Source organism: Varanus komodoensis, unplaced genomic scaffold, assembly GCF_004798865.1.
Source record: "Varanus komodoensis strain SLA01 unplaced genomic scaffold, ASM479886v1 scaffold16, whole genome shotgun sequence".
Classification (NCBI taxonomy): domain Eukaryota; kingdom Metazoa; phylum Chordata; class Lepidosauria; order Squamata; family Varanidae; genus Varanus; species Varanus komodoensis.
Window position 1 is genome coordinate 25164043 of NW_025335468.1, and position 14891 is coordinate 25178933.

General features: G+C 44.1%; 1 protein-coding gene across 1 annotated transcript; it reads left to right on the plus strand.

The window, feature by feature from the left end:
• The first annotated feature begins 7230 nt into the window (after positions 1-7230).
• Positions 7231-8232, plus strand: FANCF (FA complementation group F). Its single transcript, XM_044426110.1, has one exon. The coding sequence runs from the start codon at positions 7234-7236 to the stop codon at positions 8230-8232; it is 999 nt and encodes a 332-aa protein (XP_044282045.1). The 5' UTR covers positions 7231-7233.
• The last annotated feature ends 6659 nt before the right edge of the window (positions 8233-14891 follow it).

Genomic DNA, 14891 nt, shown 5'->3' on the forward strand with positions numbered 1-14891 from the left:
GTCTTTTTGTGTCTGTGGGTGGGGGTGTGTGAGAGTGCATAAGCACACGCATAACTACAGATGCTATTAGGGTAGCAGTGAGCTATCAGGTCATTTAACTTATGAGACAATCAAAGGGTATAACTAGACTCAAAATATAATCCAAGTAGCCTGTACCATAAGATTCTCCAGACATCCTATAAATAGTGTTATGCAGTCCCCTCTCCCCCAGCTGGTGACAAGTCCAGGGAAATGCTAAAGCATTTACATTCCTATGGAAGAGAATACTGGCGCGTTTATGCTATCTTTGTCATGCATATGCATTAATGCACATGTAGAGCACACTGGAAGCATGCAGTTACCTACACAGGGCCACAAAACCTCACGGTGCATTCAGTTACCAAATGTATGTATGCAGTACTTTTTTTGTCATAGAACGCACCGGAACAGAGTTCCGGCACCTTTTTTCGACAGATTTTCCAAGTTTTAAAAGCAACTTTTGAAAAGTTGATGTTTGGTCCACGTGGATTTGAATCGCCCTGTTGAGTGTAGCAGGTCGGCGGCAAAATAATTAACACGGTGCATGCGGGCTGCTTGTGTGTCGAATCCGATGCATGCGTACTTCGTCCACGCTGGTTGTGATGGCGCTGCTTGGCATGTGGTGCTGCTTGGCTTGTGATTGGTCATGTAGCCGCGTGGTGAGTGCTTACTGCAGGCACTGATCGTTATATTTAGTTACATAACTGATGTGTGTGTACAGTGACGGACTACGTGCGAAAGGTAAATAATTTCATGAGTTCCAGCACCTTTTTTCTTACAAAAAAAGCACTGTATGTATGTATGTATTTGGGTATTTCTAGTCAGTCCAATTACTGCATGTCTCTGGGCACCTTACAATAATCATAGTGTTGACTCCCATCCTGACTGTGCTCTGGGTGTTTCCAGTCCTGGTTTTAAGTGGCTTCCAGACCAGTTCAAACCACAATTTGATATGCATTGTCCCCAAGTCTTCAAAAATTTGAGCTGCCAACTGTGCCTATCCCTCCCCTCCACCCCCAGGTCACACACACAGGGAATGGGTCTTCTCGCTCATCAGTGCAGCCACATTGCCCATTCAGGGAAACATCTAACCATTAGTAGCTATCTGAACAGAATTTCCCTGGCTATTATGAACCAGTCAACAGGGGATGGGCACCCAGATACTTCCTTTACAGTTGTCCTGCACTGTGTTTATGCCTATAAAAATAAAACCACTTCAATTCTAAAATGTAATTTAAAAATCAGGTTAATTCTCCTGTGTATAGTAAAAAAACAGAAACCTTCTCTCTCTCCCTCTCTCTCCCCCCTCACGAACACATTTAAGAGCTCTGCCTTGGTTCTCCAATCAATAGTTGTTTCAAAAGCCCTCTGAACAAATTCTTCTTTAGCTTACAGATCAGGAGTAACTCACCAGATAGAGACCATATTCATTGGATCCTTGAGAGGAAATATTCTCTAGTGACTTATTTCTCCTCTCTGAGTTATCCTATTTGCACAATTAGCTGCCTTAAGTCCCAATTGCTGGGAATAGGCAGTATATATAGATATTATTATTATTACCACCATCATTATAATTATTTTTGCCAGTTATCATGGTTTACAAACTGTGGCCTCTCATTGTGTGAACCCACCCATACCCACACATGTGCTCTCTCAAGTCATTTCAAAGGCACTGAACAAAAGACAGTGGAATTTCAGAAATTTTCAAAACTGACCAGTAACCCTAAAATATGTTTTCCATTGCTTAGGAAAGTACTGATGTTCTTCAACATGTTACTCACACATGTAGCAGTGTAATCATCATCATCATCATCATCATCATCATCATCATCACATAGCTGGGTGGCTGCACTATTGCATACATCTCAGCTTGCTAGAGATCAAGAAAAAGACAAGCTCCAGGTTTAGTTTCAGAGTCTCGCGTTTTAGAAAGCTCCTGAAAGCCATGCAAATCCTGAAATTTCTCCTGCAAATAGTATTAGAGTTAAGCTCAGAGCACTTAACATATATCACCTAGTTTAGTATCATTTACATCAACTCTGTCAACTGGTCGATATTATTAGCCTATATTATTTACAGGCAGAACAATACTGTGGCCACTTGACAACATCTAGACCATGGGTCCTCAAACTACGGCCCGTGGGCCGTATCCACCCTGCCATGCCCATTTATCCGGCCCGCCTCAGAGGTTCTGGACTCCCTGTGCCCGCACCCACCGCCACCGCCACCTGCCTCGCCACATGCGCACCTGCCCGCCTTGCTCGCTCGGAAATCATTTTGGACTCTCTCGGAGATGCCTGAGCGAGCAAGGCACCACCTTGCCATGCGCACCCGCTGCCACCTCACTGGTCCGTGCCCACGGGCAACCCCACTTCACCGGCCTGCACCTGCCACCACCGCCTTTCAACTGGCCCCCTGTAGAAAAAGTCTGAGGACCCCTGATCTAGATGATCACAAGACTGCATGAAACCCCAGCTATGAGGTCAGAAACTTGTTCCAACCTCATAGCTGGGGATGAGCATGCAGGAGCCAGTGCAGAAGAACCTTGCTGGCTGCGTTCCCAAGGTCCTAAGAGCAATCTCTGGATTTGGGGCAGGAAGAAGCGGACACCTGTGCCACCAACACCTGATGTATCCTGGCGGTGCCACAGCCATCTTCCCTCCTGCGCTGAGGTGCTACGCTAAAATCAGGAAGCATAGAGATGACTTTCATCTTTGCACCCACCCACTCCCAAAAGTTACCAGAAATACTTCATGTTATGGGCATCTCAATTGGACTGTATGTTATCAGTAATTACATCTGTAAATCACATTCCCTGCTTAACAGATGCAGGGGGTGATTTTAAAGCATTAAAACATCATGTAAAAGCATACAAATAAACAAGTGCAAGAGCAAAAAATGCAATAAAATAAGAGCTGCATTAGAATTAAACTTGAGCAGCAACGAAACATTATACGAAATTTAAAGCACAACTGACCATCTAAAATGCAACAAATAAGGAGCTATTTCACCTCTTTTAGGAGGACATTCTAGAGCTGGGGCCGCTGCCAGGAAGGCCCTGTCTCAAGTAGCCTCCCATCTAGCTCCTGTAGATGGCATAACACAGCCTGTTATGGTCATCAGAAATTATAGACAGTTGATCTGGAGGTGTCGCTGTATACCATTTGCTGGGGAACTTCGACAGGAGAAAGATTCTGCAGTCATATCCTGTGTGGGTGATCCTGGCTCAGCTGGTTGCCTGCTGTGTGAACTAGATGCTGGACTAGATGGACCCTTCTTGGTCTGATCCAGCACAACTCCTCTTCTATTCTTAAAGATGGACATTTATATACCAGAGCATTGGAAAAATGCCTGAAAGCCAGATAAATAGATCCAAGTCTTGTGTAATGTGCCCCATGAAGCACACTTGTTAGAACATGTTACCATCATCTAATGAGAGGTCACCAGAATCACTGTGGCCAGAATCAAACAAGAATCACTGTGGCCAGATGTTCCTTCTCCAAGAGAAGGTAAAGCTGGAGAACCAGACAAAGGCAGGCAAAGGCACTCCCAGTCACTGCTAATGCCAGGACTCTCAGGAGCACTGCCAGAGTCAGTTGCTGACACGAATGGACCTGAAAGAGAGAGGTTTCCAAAGGCTACCTGGAGCTTGTGGTTGCAGGGACTATAGCTCAGTGGTACAGTACCTGCACATGGTAGGTACGAGCGGAGCAGGGTGGAGCTGGGGGTCAGACTAGATGGCCTGGAAGGCCCCTTCTGACTCGCTCTGTTTCTATCTGCCTCATATACAGAGGATAAAAGGAGGATTATATTCCAGGAGAAGGCTATCTGTGGACATTATCCTGATGATTATATGCTACCTCCTGTATCAGATACCATGTGCCTACGTACTCCAGTGACTGGGATACCTTGCAAGAAGGATGCTATTGAACTAATATCCTACAACTGGTTGGCCACTATGCAACCAGAATGCTGAATGAGTTATTTATTTATTATATTTATAGCCTACCTTTTTCTTGCAAGGAACCCAGGGGGGCTTATATAAACATCTTCTTCTCCATTTTATCTTCACAAAAATCCTGTGAGGTAGGCTGAGTGCCAGTGACTGGCTCAAAGTCATCCCATGAGCTCCATCACTGAGTGGGGACTAGAACCCGGACCTCCTGAGTCTTGCTCCAACACTCTAACCACTCCATCATAGAAAGCTCCAGGTTCAGTTTCTCTTATCCTTGTGGTAATAGAATCAGAATCAGGTGTGACAGATCTCCTACATTATGTAATGTATTCTACATTAGTTTCCCAACAACACCTCTTCCATCCAGAGGAGCATGATGTATTATAAACAGTATATTTTCCTGAGTCTGGAGATACAGGCAGTTGATCTGTAGCTTAGCCTCTTAGTGGGAACACGTAAAGACTGGCAGGAAATCTGGGCAGCAATAATATTAATCGCTCCACTGGATATGATGAACTTTTTCTTTGCTCTGGGCACAGTGGAAAACTCATCACCAGCAAAGGAATGTGGGGGGAAGGGCTCCCCTGGCCGCTTCTCCGCAGAATCCTGCCTATAACTGCCTTGTGCATTGAAAGAATATGTGAGGGGAATTGCAGGGTGCACCATCGCGCCTGGAAGGCATGGCCTCCCACCGCCTGTGCATTCAGAATGCATGTACACATGAACACATGTGGAGCTACTCCACATGAAAGCGGATCTGGACTGGTCCTCCCTTGCAAGCACATATACAGCCCCTTTCTGACATGCTCCAAACATAAAGATGGGGGCATGTCTGTCAGATCCATCAACGGCAACTGCCAGAATACAGCTTAAAACACTTTAGCAACGGTTTCACCCTTTTTAAATCCCTGGTTTTATTTTGCAAAAGTTGTGGCGGCTTTATGCTGTGGTTTTCCAGTTTAAAAGATGGTTGGCATCATATTTTCCTATATTTTTGGATGTGTTGATGACTTTTTGGAATACTCTACACATGTATTTTGTCATTTAAACTTAAACACTTGTAGGAGGTAATTTAAAAAGCACCACATGTACCAGAGCTGAGACTACAGTAAAGCTCTGAGCTTTGAAGAGGGATCACACACAGGCTGCTCATGTAATAGACTTGCCTGAATAATACGAGACAGCATTTGGACGATGCTGAGCATGGTGGGGATTACATCCATATATATGTTTTTGGCTCACCTACACAAGTTATTCTGTTTAATTGTTGAAGGTATTTGAAAACGAAGTAACAAAGTAAACAGCACTTTGTATTGTAATAGGATACGTATATAGAGTACCATATAAACCGATGTACAGGGCAACTCATGTATAAGATGAGGTCAATATTTTGGGCTGTTTTTGTGATATTTGTCATATGTTGAGTGTATAAGAGAACCCCAATTTTTTGCTTTGCTATTTTCAGTTTCAAAGGTCATCTTATACACTGGTAGATACAGTATTTCATTCTTGCTATTTTACTAAGCATCCAAAGTGGAGGGTCCCTTGCATGGAACCATAAGAGCTCAGAGACTGCTTTCCCATGATTTTCTCTCAGATCATGTTGGGAATGTTTGGAAGAGGGTGGGAGGCCAGTCACATGGGCCCACTGCAATCAAGATACTGCTTGGCCAGGAGAACAACAGAGGTATGGACAGACCCCATATATCTACCCAGATAGATCCAATTTCCAAATGCTACCATGACTGTATGGAAAGAAGCCACACAGAAGCAGTTCCCAGCTACTGCGCTAATGCATGTAGGATCACTCAGCTGCATTTAAATTCTGGGTGAATTCCATTGGCTTCTGAATAAAAGTGAGGAAACATATATGTGTCCAAATAATTCCTGCAACTATTTTGCTTTAAACTTATGTTTAACACAAAGAAAAACTCAAACAATATGCCAAAGCGATGGAGTTATGCAAATGAACTTACTGCTGGCACAGTTTAGTTTTTATAGCATTAGAACTGGCTTTTCTAGGTCTCTAACTGACAGCAGAGTCTCATCCAATGGCTCTCTTGAGGGACACACATTATCAAAGGCTTTCCTCCCATCATATATCAAATTTCTCACACTTGGCAGACATGCAAGCAGTACTGATAAGCCCAAAAGGCTTCTGCAGAGCGAACCTAAATATGCTTACTCAGAAGTAAGCTCCGTTAATGCTTTCTCTTTGTTTACAGAAGATTGTAACTTTTTTCATAATAGAAAACTGCTTATGGAACTTTTTTTTTTTAAAGGAAGGATGTATGTATCATGACCTCTTTGGTGAATGACAAGACACAGCTTGTAGGACAGAATCCAGTACAAAGCATGGATTTGAATTGACCTGTAATACTGGATTGCATCCAGTGTGAGTCTTACTTAAATAAACCCATTGCAATTAATGCAAATTGTTAGATAAACACTGGATACAAACTATTTGAAACATATTAAAAGCTTTTTCATGGGACTCTTATTTGAGTGAAAAAAGCAAATGGCTAAAGACATTGACTGTGTAGGATGCAGTGCACTAATATTCAGATGGCTGGACTCTGCTGGTGCAGAGAGAAAGATTACTCTGAGGGTGAAACGTCAATTATTTCTTTTCCTTTTTTTCACAAGTTTACCGGACAGTTTGAGCTACTTGCGCTGAAGGGAGCTATCAGCCTGGAGCCGTTGGCTACCCATGGAGGTAAACTTCAGGTTTTGGATGGGGCTTACTTCGAAATAGACACGTCTTGAATTGTACTGCACAGGCTGGTTCTTAGAAAATGAACGGCGGGGAAAGGGGCGCCGCTACTGGCTATTTTTACAGTGCAATCCTATATGTGTCTATGGGTCCAACGGGGCTTAGTCTCAATTTAAGTCACCATAAGATTATACCAGGACTTAGACTGTTGACATGTTGGCTGGGCCATGCAGAGACTTGCAGAAAAAATACAACGTCTAAACTGGTATAGGATTCCGCCACTCGAGTACATTCTTATCTCTATTTTCCGTGAATCTAGGGGGTTGCCGCAAAAATACAAGATTTTCACAGTTTAAACGTCCAAGTCTGCGACGCGCTCGGGCCACTGTACCCCGTTAAAGTGACAGTTCCACTATCCAATAGCAGTTCAAGGACGCAGCTATCATCTGATTGGTGTGAGTCGTCATCCGAAGGCGGATCTCCCGGTCGCTCAAACCCGGGCGCCAAGAAGAGGAAGAGTAGCATCGCGCGCTCTAGGCCCGTCGTCATGGAGACGTTCCTCTCGCAAGTCGAGCAGCTGCCCAGCCTTTTGGCGGCGTCCCGCTCAGGACTGGTGCGAAGCTGGAACCCGGCGACCCTGGGGCGCGCCCTGAGTTGGGGCCGCTTCTTCCAGCAAGTGCACGGCCGCTTCCAGGCCCAGCCCGGCCTCCGGGCCGCTTTGGAACGACGCTTAAGCCGGGGAGGCCTGCTCGGCCGTTTGAAGCGCTGCCCGGAGCTACTGGGCTTGGCGCTGCTGGAGAACCGGGCGCTGCCCGCCGCCGCCCGCCAGCGCCTGTTACGCGGCCTCTTGCTCCCCAGCGCCGGAGGGGAAGAGCCCTTCGCTCACGTCCTGGCGAGGCGCCGGGCCGCCTGCCAGCTTCTCCAGTTGGTGCCTCCTCTCGAGACGTCCGCTGCGACCGGGCCGCGAGCAACGCCGCCGGTGAGAACCCAGGCTCAGCTGCTGCTGTCCCGGCTGCGAGAGGAAAGCGATGGCGACGGCCACGGAGGCCGCGGCGCTGCTGCCCTCCTGGAGCAGCTCCCTCGTGGCCCCACGCTCTACTGGGCTGTGGCGGCGGCTCTGCTGGAGCCCGACGGGGCAGTGGAAGCCACGGCCACGTTGCTCCCTTGGCTGCTGGGCGACGCAGCGCACTTAGCTACCTTCTGTCGCCTCCTGCCCGCCCCGTGGGTGGCCTCGCTTTGTAACCGGCATCCTGAACTGCTCGCACCCTATTTGAATCTCCTGTCCGCCTGGGGGGCCCGTCTCACTTACGACCCCCTGCACGGGGAGTGGAGAACCGACGACTCGGAAGAGGACGGTGTATCCTGCCAAGAGATGCACGAACGTATCATCTGCCTCTGCCAGGAGCCAGAGCCTATTGGTAGTGCAGCATGGACCCAGATAAGACGCTTGAAAGCCCAGGATGGGGACTTCGAAGTCCGAGGCCTGAGTGTTTGGACTGACCTCCTGCTGGACTTGGGCACATCTGCTTCAGCAAAGAAGCCCTAGATAGTTCTCCGCCAGTCCTTTGTCCTCTGAGGATCTGGCCAAAGCATTCGAAAATCTAGAATGAAATGCAAATAGCTGCAAACAAGTTCATCACTTTCTGATTACAGTTACTATCTTAAAATAGAGTGATATAAACTTTGGGTTTCCATGCTGATCAACTTTTTCTAAATTGAAAATAGCCTTGGCCTTTTTTACTCCTGGATGTTAGATAGGATTACATTGTATTGTAGGTTCTCTTCTCTCACCTCCACACTTCCACCATATGTTCTGTCTGCTTCTGAATGCTTAACATCTATGTTGTTGGTGTCATTGAATCCTTTTCTAAAACACAAAATGGTTGTGTAAAGTGTAAAAACAAAACTAATGAACCTATGGTAAAACTTCTGCTTGAACCTTTATGATGTTCACAGCTATAGGTAGAAAATCACAGTACTATTGTGGATGCAATACTCATGGTTTGAGCTGCTCTCTCTCCATTCCTCCCAAGCAAGATTTCATAAAATAGCAAGGAATAGCTAGTCAACTTTTATTGGGACCAACAGCATGATGGTTTTGTAATTGCCTTGATTGTCCAGCATGACATCCTATGCTACTTGTATTCAATGTAGATGAGTCTGCAGTATGTATCCAGAGGAGGAGGAAAAAAAGTTCTGGTGCTGTGTTCATTTGGTGCAGCTGCAACTTTTACAAATTCCTTCTGATTTGTAATGTTTACTATTTTTATGTAATGTGAAAAAATGTATTTATAGATATATAAAACAATTAACGATTTTAAAAAGATAAATGCATATATATATATATAAAAGGAAGGTTATGGCCATTCCCATAGGACTGTGCAGTAAATATGTACTCTGAATTACCACACTGTAGCCCTAATTTGATAGTTTGCAGTAAATCCAGATTGAACCTTAAGGACAGAAACTATAAATAACCTGAGGTGTTTATACCTTTCCAGTCAGTTAGCAACAACTTCATTACTATTCATGACTTATCTGAGTCATCTCACTTCTGTTGCTATCAGTGACATAGGTTATGAACCTCTTGTTGGATACATGCAGTAGTGTCAAGCTTACCTTTCTTTCTTGTCATAATACTTCTATGCAGTTTTTAAAGAACACTTTTTATTAGGTCTCATAACACAGATTTTTTAAATTTTGTATAAGCTCTACATGTTTTTTTATTTAAAATTATTTTTAGACTGTCTTAAAGAATAGAATCTTCTCAAGACAGCATACAAGATGGGTCCAATAATGATCAGTAAAAATATGTTCAATAAAAATAAAAACACACAAATTATAAAACTCAGCAAGAGCTTTTCTATTTCTATGTGTATTTCACTGTGTAGTCAGGTGCTATCCTACATATTCTGAAGGAACACGTCCTGTATGTACCTACCTGGGCCCTAAGATTCTTTGGGGTCCTTCTTGGGGAGCCACCTCCAACAGAAGGGTTGTTAACCAAAAAAGGGCCTTTTTGGCTGCGGCACCCCACCTATAGAACAAGCTCTCTAAGCCACCTACGAAGGCCTTGACAATTATAGGCAGCCTATAAATAGGTATGCCTGGCATTTACTTTTTAGCACCAGGTGAAAACTTTTATTCTACAGGTATTTTAATAGTTACATATTTTTTAGTTTCAATATTGCTGCTATGCAGCTATTAAACTAGAATCACTGTGTTTGTTATGGTTACAGTTCTGTTGGCTTACTGCTCTATTGTTTTATTGCAATATGATTCTTCCATTCCTTTGTTTATATGTTCTTTTTAACTTTGTGAACTTCCCAGAGATCAATTTTGGCTAGTTAGGCAGGATATAAATCTAATAAATACATAATACATATTGAGAACCAATGGCTAATTGAGAATTGAACTAAAATAAGGTAGTTTACTTAATAAATGTAGACTTTATTAGGTAATTACTTAAAACAAAATAAAGGTGTCTTAGTTCATAATATTATATAATCCTCTTTGAATTCTTTGTAGGAAGAAAAAGGTGGGATGCAAATTTCATAAATAAACAATCGTTCAGGTGGTTTTTAATGTTTTTGCTTGAATGGAAATACTGTGTAGAAATCTTTTGCCTTTATTGCAGACAAACTGTTTTTTATTACCTTTAGTTAAATAGCACAAGTTTTGCAATTACAATGTGGGAGGATAATCTCCTTTTCATAGAGGTTTTGTCTACCCAGAAAATATTTCTGGTTTGCCTGGTTCTGCTGCTTAGAACTGAATTGTTCATAATTTTGTCTTTATTGAAGTACTTGCTATTACCTGATGAAATAAAAGTCAGATAAAGTGGTATTACCTAATAACACATTATCTTTTTAAAAAAACTTCTGTGCTTTCTTTCCTCAGAACTGTGCAAACAGGTCAGGCCTTCTATTATGATTTATGCACACATTCTTGCTGTGCACAGCATTTCACAATTTCACAGCATAGGCACCTGAATTTTTTTCAAGCTGGAGCAATATATGACAGTCTTTCTGTTGTATGTGCTCTTCTGTAAGCGGGGCCTAGTTCATAAATATCCCCAAGCTATTGTTTTGTAATATGAGAGCATCCCTGGAGGGAACCTTTACATCCCACATTGTCTTGCATGCTCCAAACGAAGAGTTACTTTCTGGAATTTGATAAATCAAAATTTGCTCTTAGAGGAAACATTGCTGCGTGCCTGCTACCTTACAGAGGTCAGACCAAGACATGGACTTAGGCTACAGTGCCATGTGTGAATGATAGTAATTTCTCCTGAAGACAGTGGAGCTTGCTTCTGAGTGAGCATTGGGTCTGTTACATTCATGTCATTATGTTACAGTGTAGTTGATGTGTATCTTAAGCATGTCTACTCAGAAGTAAGTTCCATCAAGTTCAGTGGGACTCACAGCACAATTCTATATATTTACTCAGAAGTAAGTCCTCATCTAACGTTAGTGGGGTTTGCTCCCAGGTAACTAACTAGACAATTGCAGCCTTTGTCCCTGCTAAGGGCAAAATTCTATGGCTGGTACATGCTGAGTGGCCATAGAAAAAACAGCCCCAGAAAAAACTTCAGTTGGTGTCTGTTTTGGCTTCTCAGGTGCTGTGGGTCTTTCTGTGCTGGCATCTACCCTGAAGACAGAAGGCCCTCTTCAGAACCAATGCTGGGGGCACAGGTAAGGTAGGGGCTAGTGCACCATCAGCTTCTACCAAATCCAGGCAGTGCTCAGGCCTTTTCAGGGGATACAAACTATTTAGATGATCAGAAGTGCCCAACTGAATGTTTTTGAGAGTGAAAAAGGCACAAGGGCAATAGTCACTTCTGTGCTCCTGTACTTGATTGGAAAGTTAGGGGTAGCCACACAGGACTGCACCCTAATATGTTTAGAATTGCAAACTTGTCTTTTTTGTGGCATCTAATATGCACCAGCATCTGCTAAAGTTTTGTTAAAGTTGTAAGATTTTAAAGCTCCATTTTAGAGTTAGGTCATTTGTTTTCTCTGGCATAATTTGTATCAGTTTTATATCTCTGTTGTTAATTAGTTTCTGTTCTGCAGGCTGTGTTGTCCAGTACAGTGATTTTGTGAAGATTTCTCAATTGTACAATTGTATCTATGTAACAAAAATCAACAAGTGGGTCCTAGATAAAAAGAATCAACCTAGACCTTTCCCTAGAAGTAGAAATGGCAAAACTGAGGCTGTCATACTTTTGACATCATGAGAAGGCAAGACTTATTGGAGAAGTCAATAATTCTAGGGAGAGTAAAAGGAAGAAGAGAAAGACCAACTATGAGATGGATTGACTTCATAAAGGAAGCCATAGCCTTGAATTTACAAGAGCTGAGCAAGTCTGCAAAGCCAGAACGTTTTGGAGGGCATTCAGTCATAGGTTGCCATAAATTGGAGATGACTTGATGATATACAACAAGCAACTCTTCCATAGCGCTACTGAAAGCCAGTGGCACTATAGTTTAAAGCATGGGTTCTAGTCCCCACTCGCCCACAGAGCCAACTAGGTGACTTTGGGCCAGTCACAGACTCCCAGCCCAACCTACCTCACAGGCTTGTTGTGGGGACAAGATTAAGAGCAGGAGGAAGGGAATGATGTAAGCTGCTTTGAGCTTAAAAAAAAGAAAAGAAAAAAGACAAGATGTAAATAAAATACATAAATAAATGCTGCTGATGCCATCAGATGGCGAAGAAACCATGATCAGGCACACCCTGTCATTCCTAGGCACATCTCCAGCAGAAAGCCCGTGCTCTTCTTCCTCTGACTGATTGCATTGCTATGGCCACCAAAGGGAGAAGCAGCAGCAGCTCTTCCATTGTGAATAAATCTGGCTCCAAGACCTGCTGAATTACTGCTAGTGGAACATTGTAGCTAAGAGCTTACTAGTTGCGTTTTTCTTTCTCCCTCCTAACTCCTTTTCCTTTTGTGTTTTAAATGACAAGCCAGGCCTTGCAATCTAACACACACACACACACACACAGAGAGAGAGAGAGAGAGAGAGAGAGAGACTCTCTCGCTTACAATAAAGAACTTGTACAAATATAAGACTATTTATTTATTTATTTATTTATTTATTTATTTATTTATTAAAACATTTTTATGCTGCCCCATTCGCTGAAGCCTCAGGGCGGCTTACATCACTAAGTTAAATAATAATAATATAAATTAAAATATAAATATTAAATTAAAAATACAACAATACAGTATAAAATAAGCCGCCCTGGCCAGATAAAATCCAATAATATTAACAATTAAAATGCCGCTTGAATAAAAAGGTCTTCGCCTGGCGCCGAAAAGCAAATAACGACGGCGCCAGGCGGACCTCTCTGGGGAGCGCGTTCCATAACTTAGGCGCCACCGCAGAGAAAGCCCTCCTCCGAGTACCCACCCTCCTAATTTCTTTCACGGAGGGTTCCCGGAGAAGGGCCTTCCCCGCCGATCTCAAGGGGCGGCTGGGCATATATGGATGCAAGCGCTCCTTCAGGTAACCAGGACCCAAGCCGTTTAGGGCTTTATAGGTCATCACCAACACCTTGAATTGGGCCCGGACTTCAATGGGAAGCCAGTGATGCTGACGGAGAACTGGAGTCATGTGAGCACAACGCCCAGTCCCCGTCAGCAGCCTGGCAGCTCCATTTTGAACCAACTGAAGTATCCGGACCGTCTTCAAGGGTAGCCCCACATAGAGCGCGTTACAGAAGTCAAGGTGGGAAGTCACCAAAGCGTGTGTCACTGTCACCAGGCAGTTGTACTCCAGGTAGGGGCACAGCTGGTGGATCAGCCGAAGCTGGAGGAAAGAGCTCCTCGCCACTGCTGTCACCTGAGCTTCTAGTGAAAGCTCTGGGTCGAGGAGCACTCCCAAGCTGTGAACATTGTCCCTAAGAGGGAGTGCAACCCCATTCAGAACAAAGTTCAGTTCACCCTCTCCGAAGCCCGAACCACCAACCAACAGGACCTCCGTCTTGTCTGGATTGAGCTTCAGTTTATTGGCCCTCATCCAGCCCATTACCTCGGCCAGGCACCGGTTCAGTACAGCCACTGCCTCACCTGGATTGGTGGAAAACGAGAGCTAGAGCTGGGTATCATCAGTGTACTGATGGTTCTGCAGCCCATACCTCCTGATGACCTCTCCCAGCGGTTTCATGTAAATGTTGAACAGCAAAGGGGACAAAATGGACCCCTGCGGCACTCCATGGCATAGCTGCCATGGCGCAGAGCCATAGTCCCCCAGCACCACCTTCTGGAACCAGCCATTGAGAAAGCAGTGCCTCCGACCCCCAATCCCGCAAGCCTGTCCAGAAGGATACCATGGTCGATGGTATCGAAAGCCGCTGAGAGGTCCAGGAGAACTAACAGGGACGCAGTCCCCCGGCTTTCTCCCTTCACAGGTCATCATACAGGGCGACCAAGGCAGATTCAGTACCGTACCTGGGTCTGAAGCCGGACTGAAATGGGTCCAGATAATCAGTTTCATCCAAGAGTGCTTGGAGTTGTCCCGCCACCACTCACTCTAACACCTTGCCCAGAAACGGGATGTTGGCCACTGGTCTATAATTAGTGGCCATCTCTGGATCCAGTGACACCTTCTTCAGGACCGGTCGGACTACCGCCTCCTTTAAAGGGGCAGGCACCTGACCCTCCCTCAGAGAAGCGTTAATCACTTCCAAAATCCAGGTCCCAATCCCGTGCTTGGAATTATTTATTAACCAAGACGGGCAAGGGTCCAATAGGCAAGTGGTGGGACGTACTTGTCCAAGCACCTTGTCCACATCATCGGGCCGCAATAACTGAAATTCATCCAATAATTCTGGACCAGACGGCGGCACTGGTGTCTCCCTTAAAACCTCTGTATCAATAGTGGAATCCAGCTAGTGACTAGAATAAACTGATTTTCTAGGCTTGAGTGCTGAATATAATGAAGTACAAGCCTGCATTGGATAGGATTCCAGCCTAAGCATTTGTATGTATGGTACCTTCTTATCATGGCATAAGCAATAAAATATTTTTCAGGAATTTGTATTTGAAGCAAACTAAAAAAAATTCCATCACTTGCTTTCACCAAACACTTATGTAGAGACCATGTATAAAATACATATGTATGCATTTCAAACATTAATATAATTCATTAATTTAGTATTAATGTAAATGGCCTAGGTAGGGACAATTGATTTCTCTTA

What these genes read in the sequence shown, in the direction of transcription:
- FANCF (XM_044426110.1), top strand. Translation starts at nt 7,234, where the DNA reads ATGGAGACGTTCCTCTCGCAAGTCGAGCAGCTGCCCAGCCTTTTGGCG.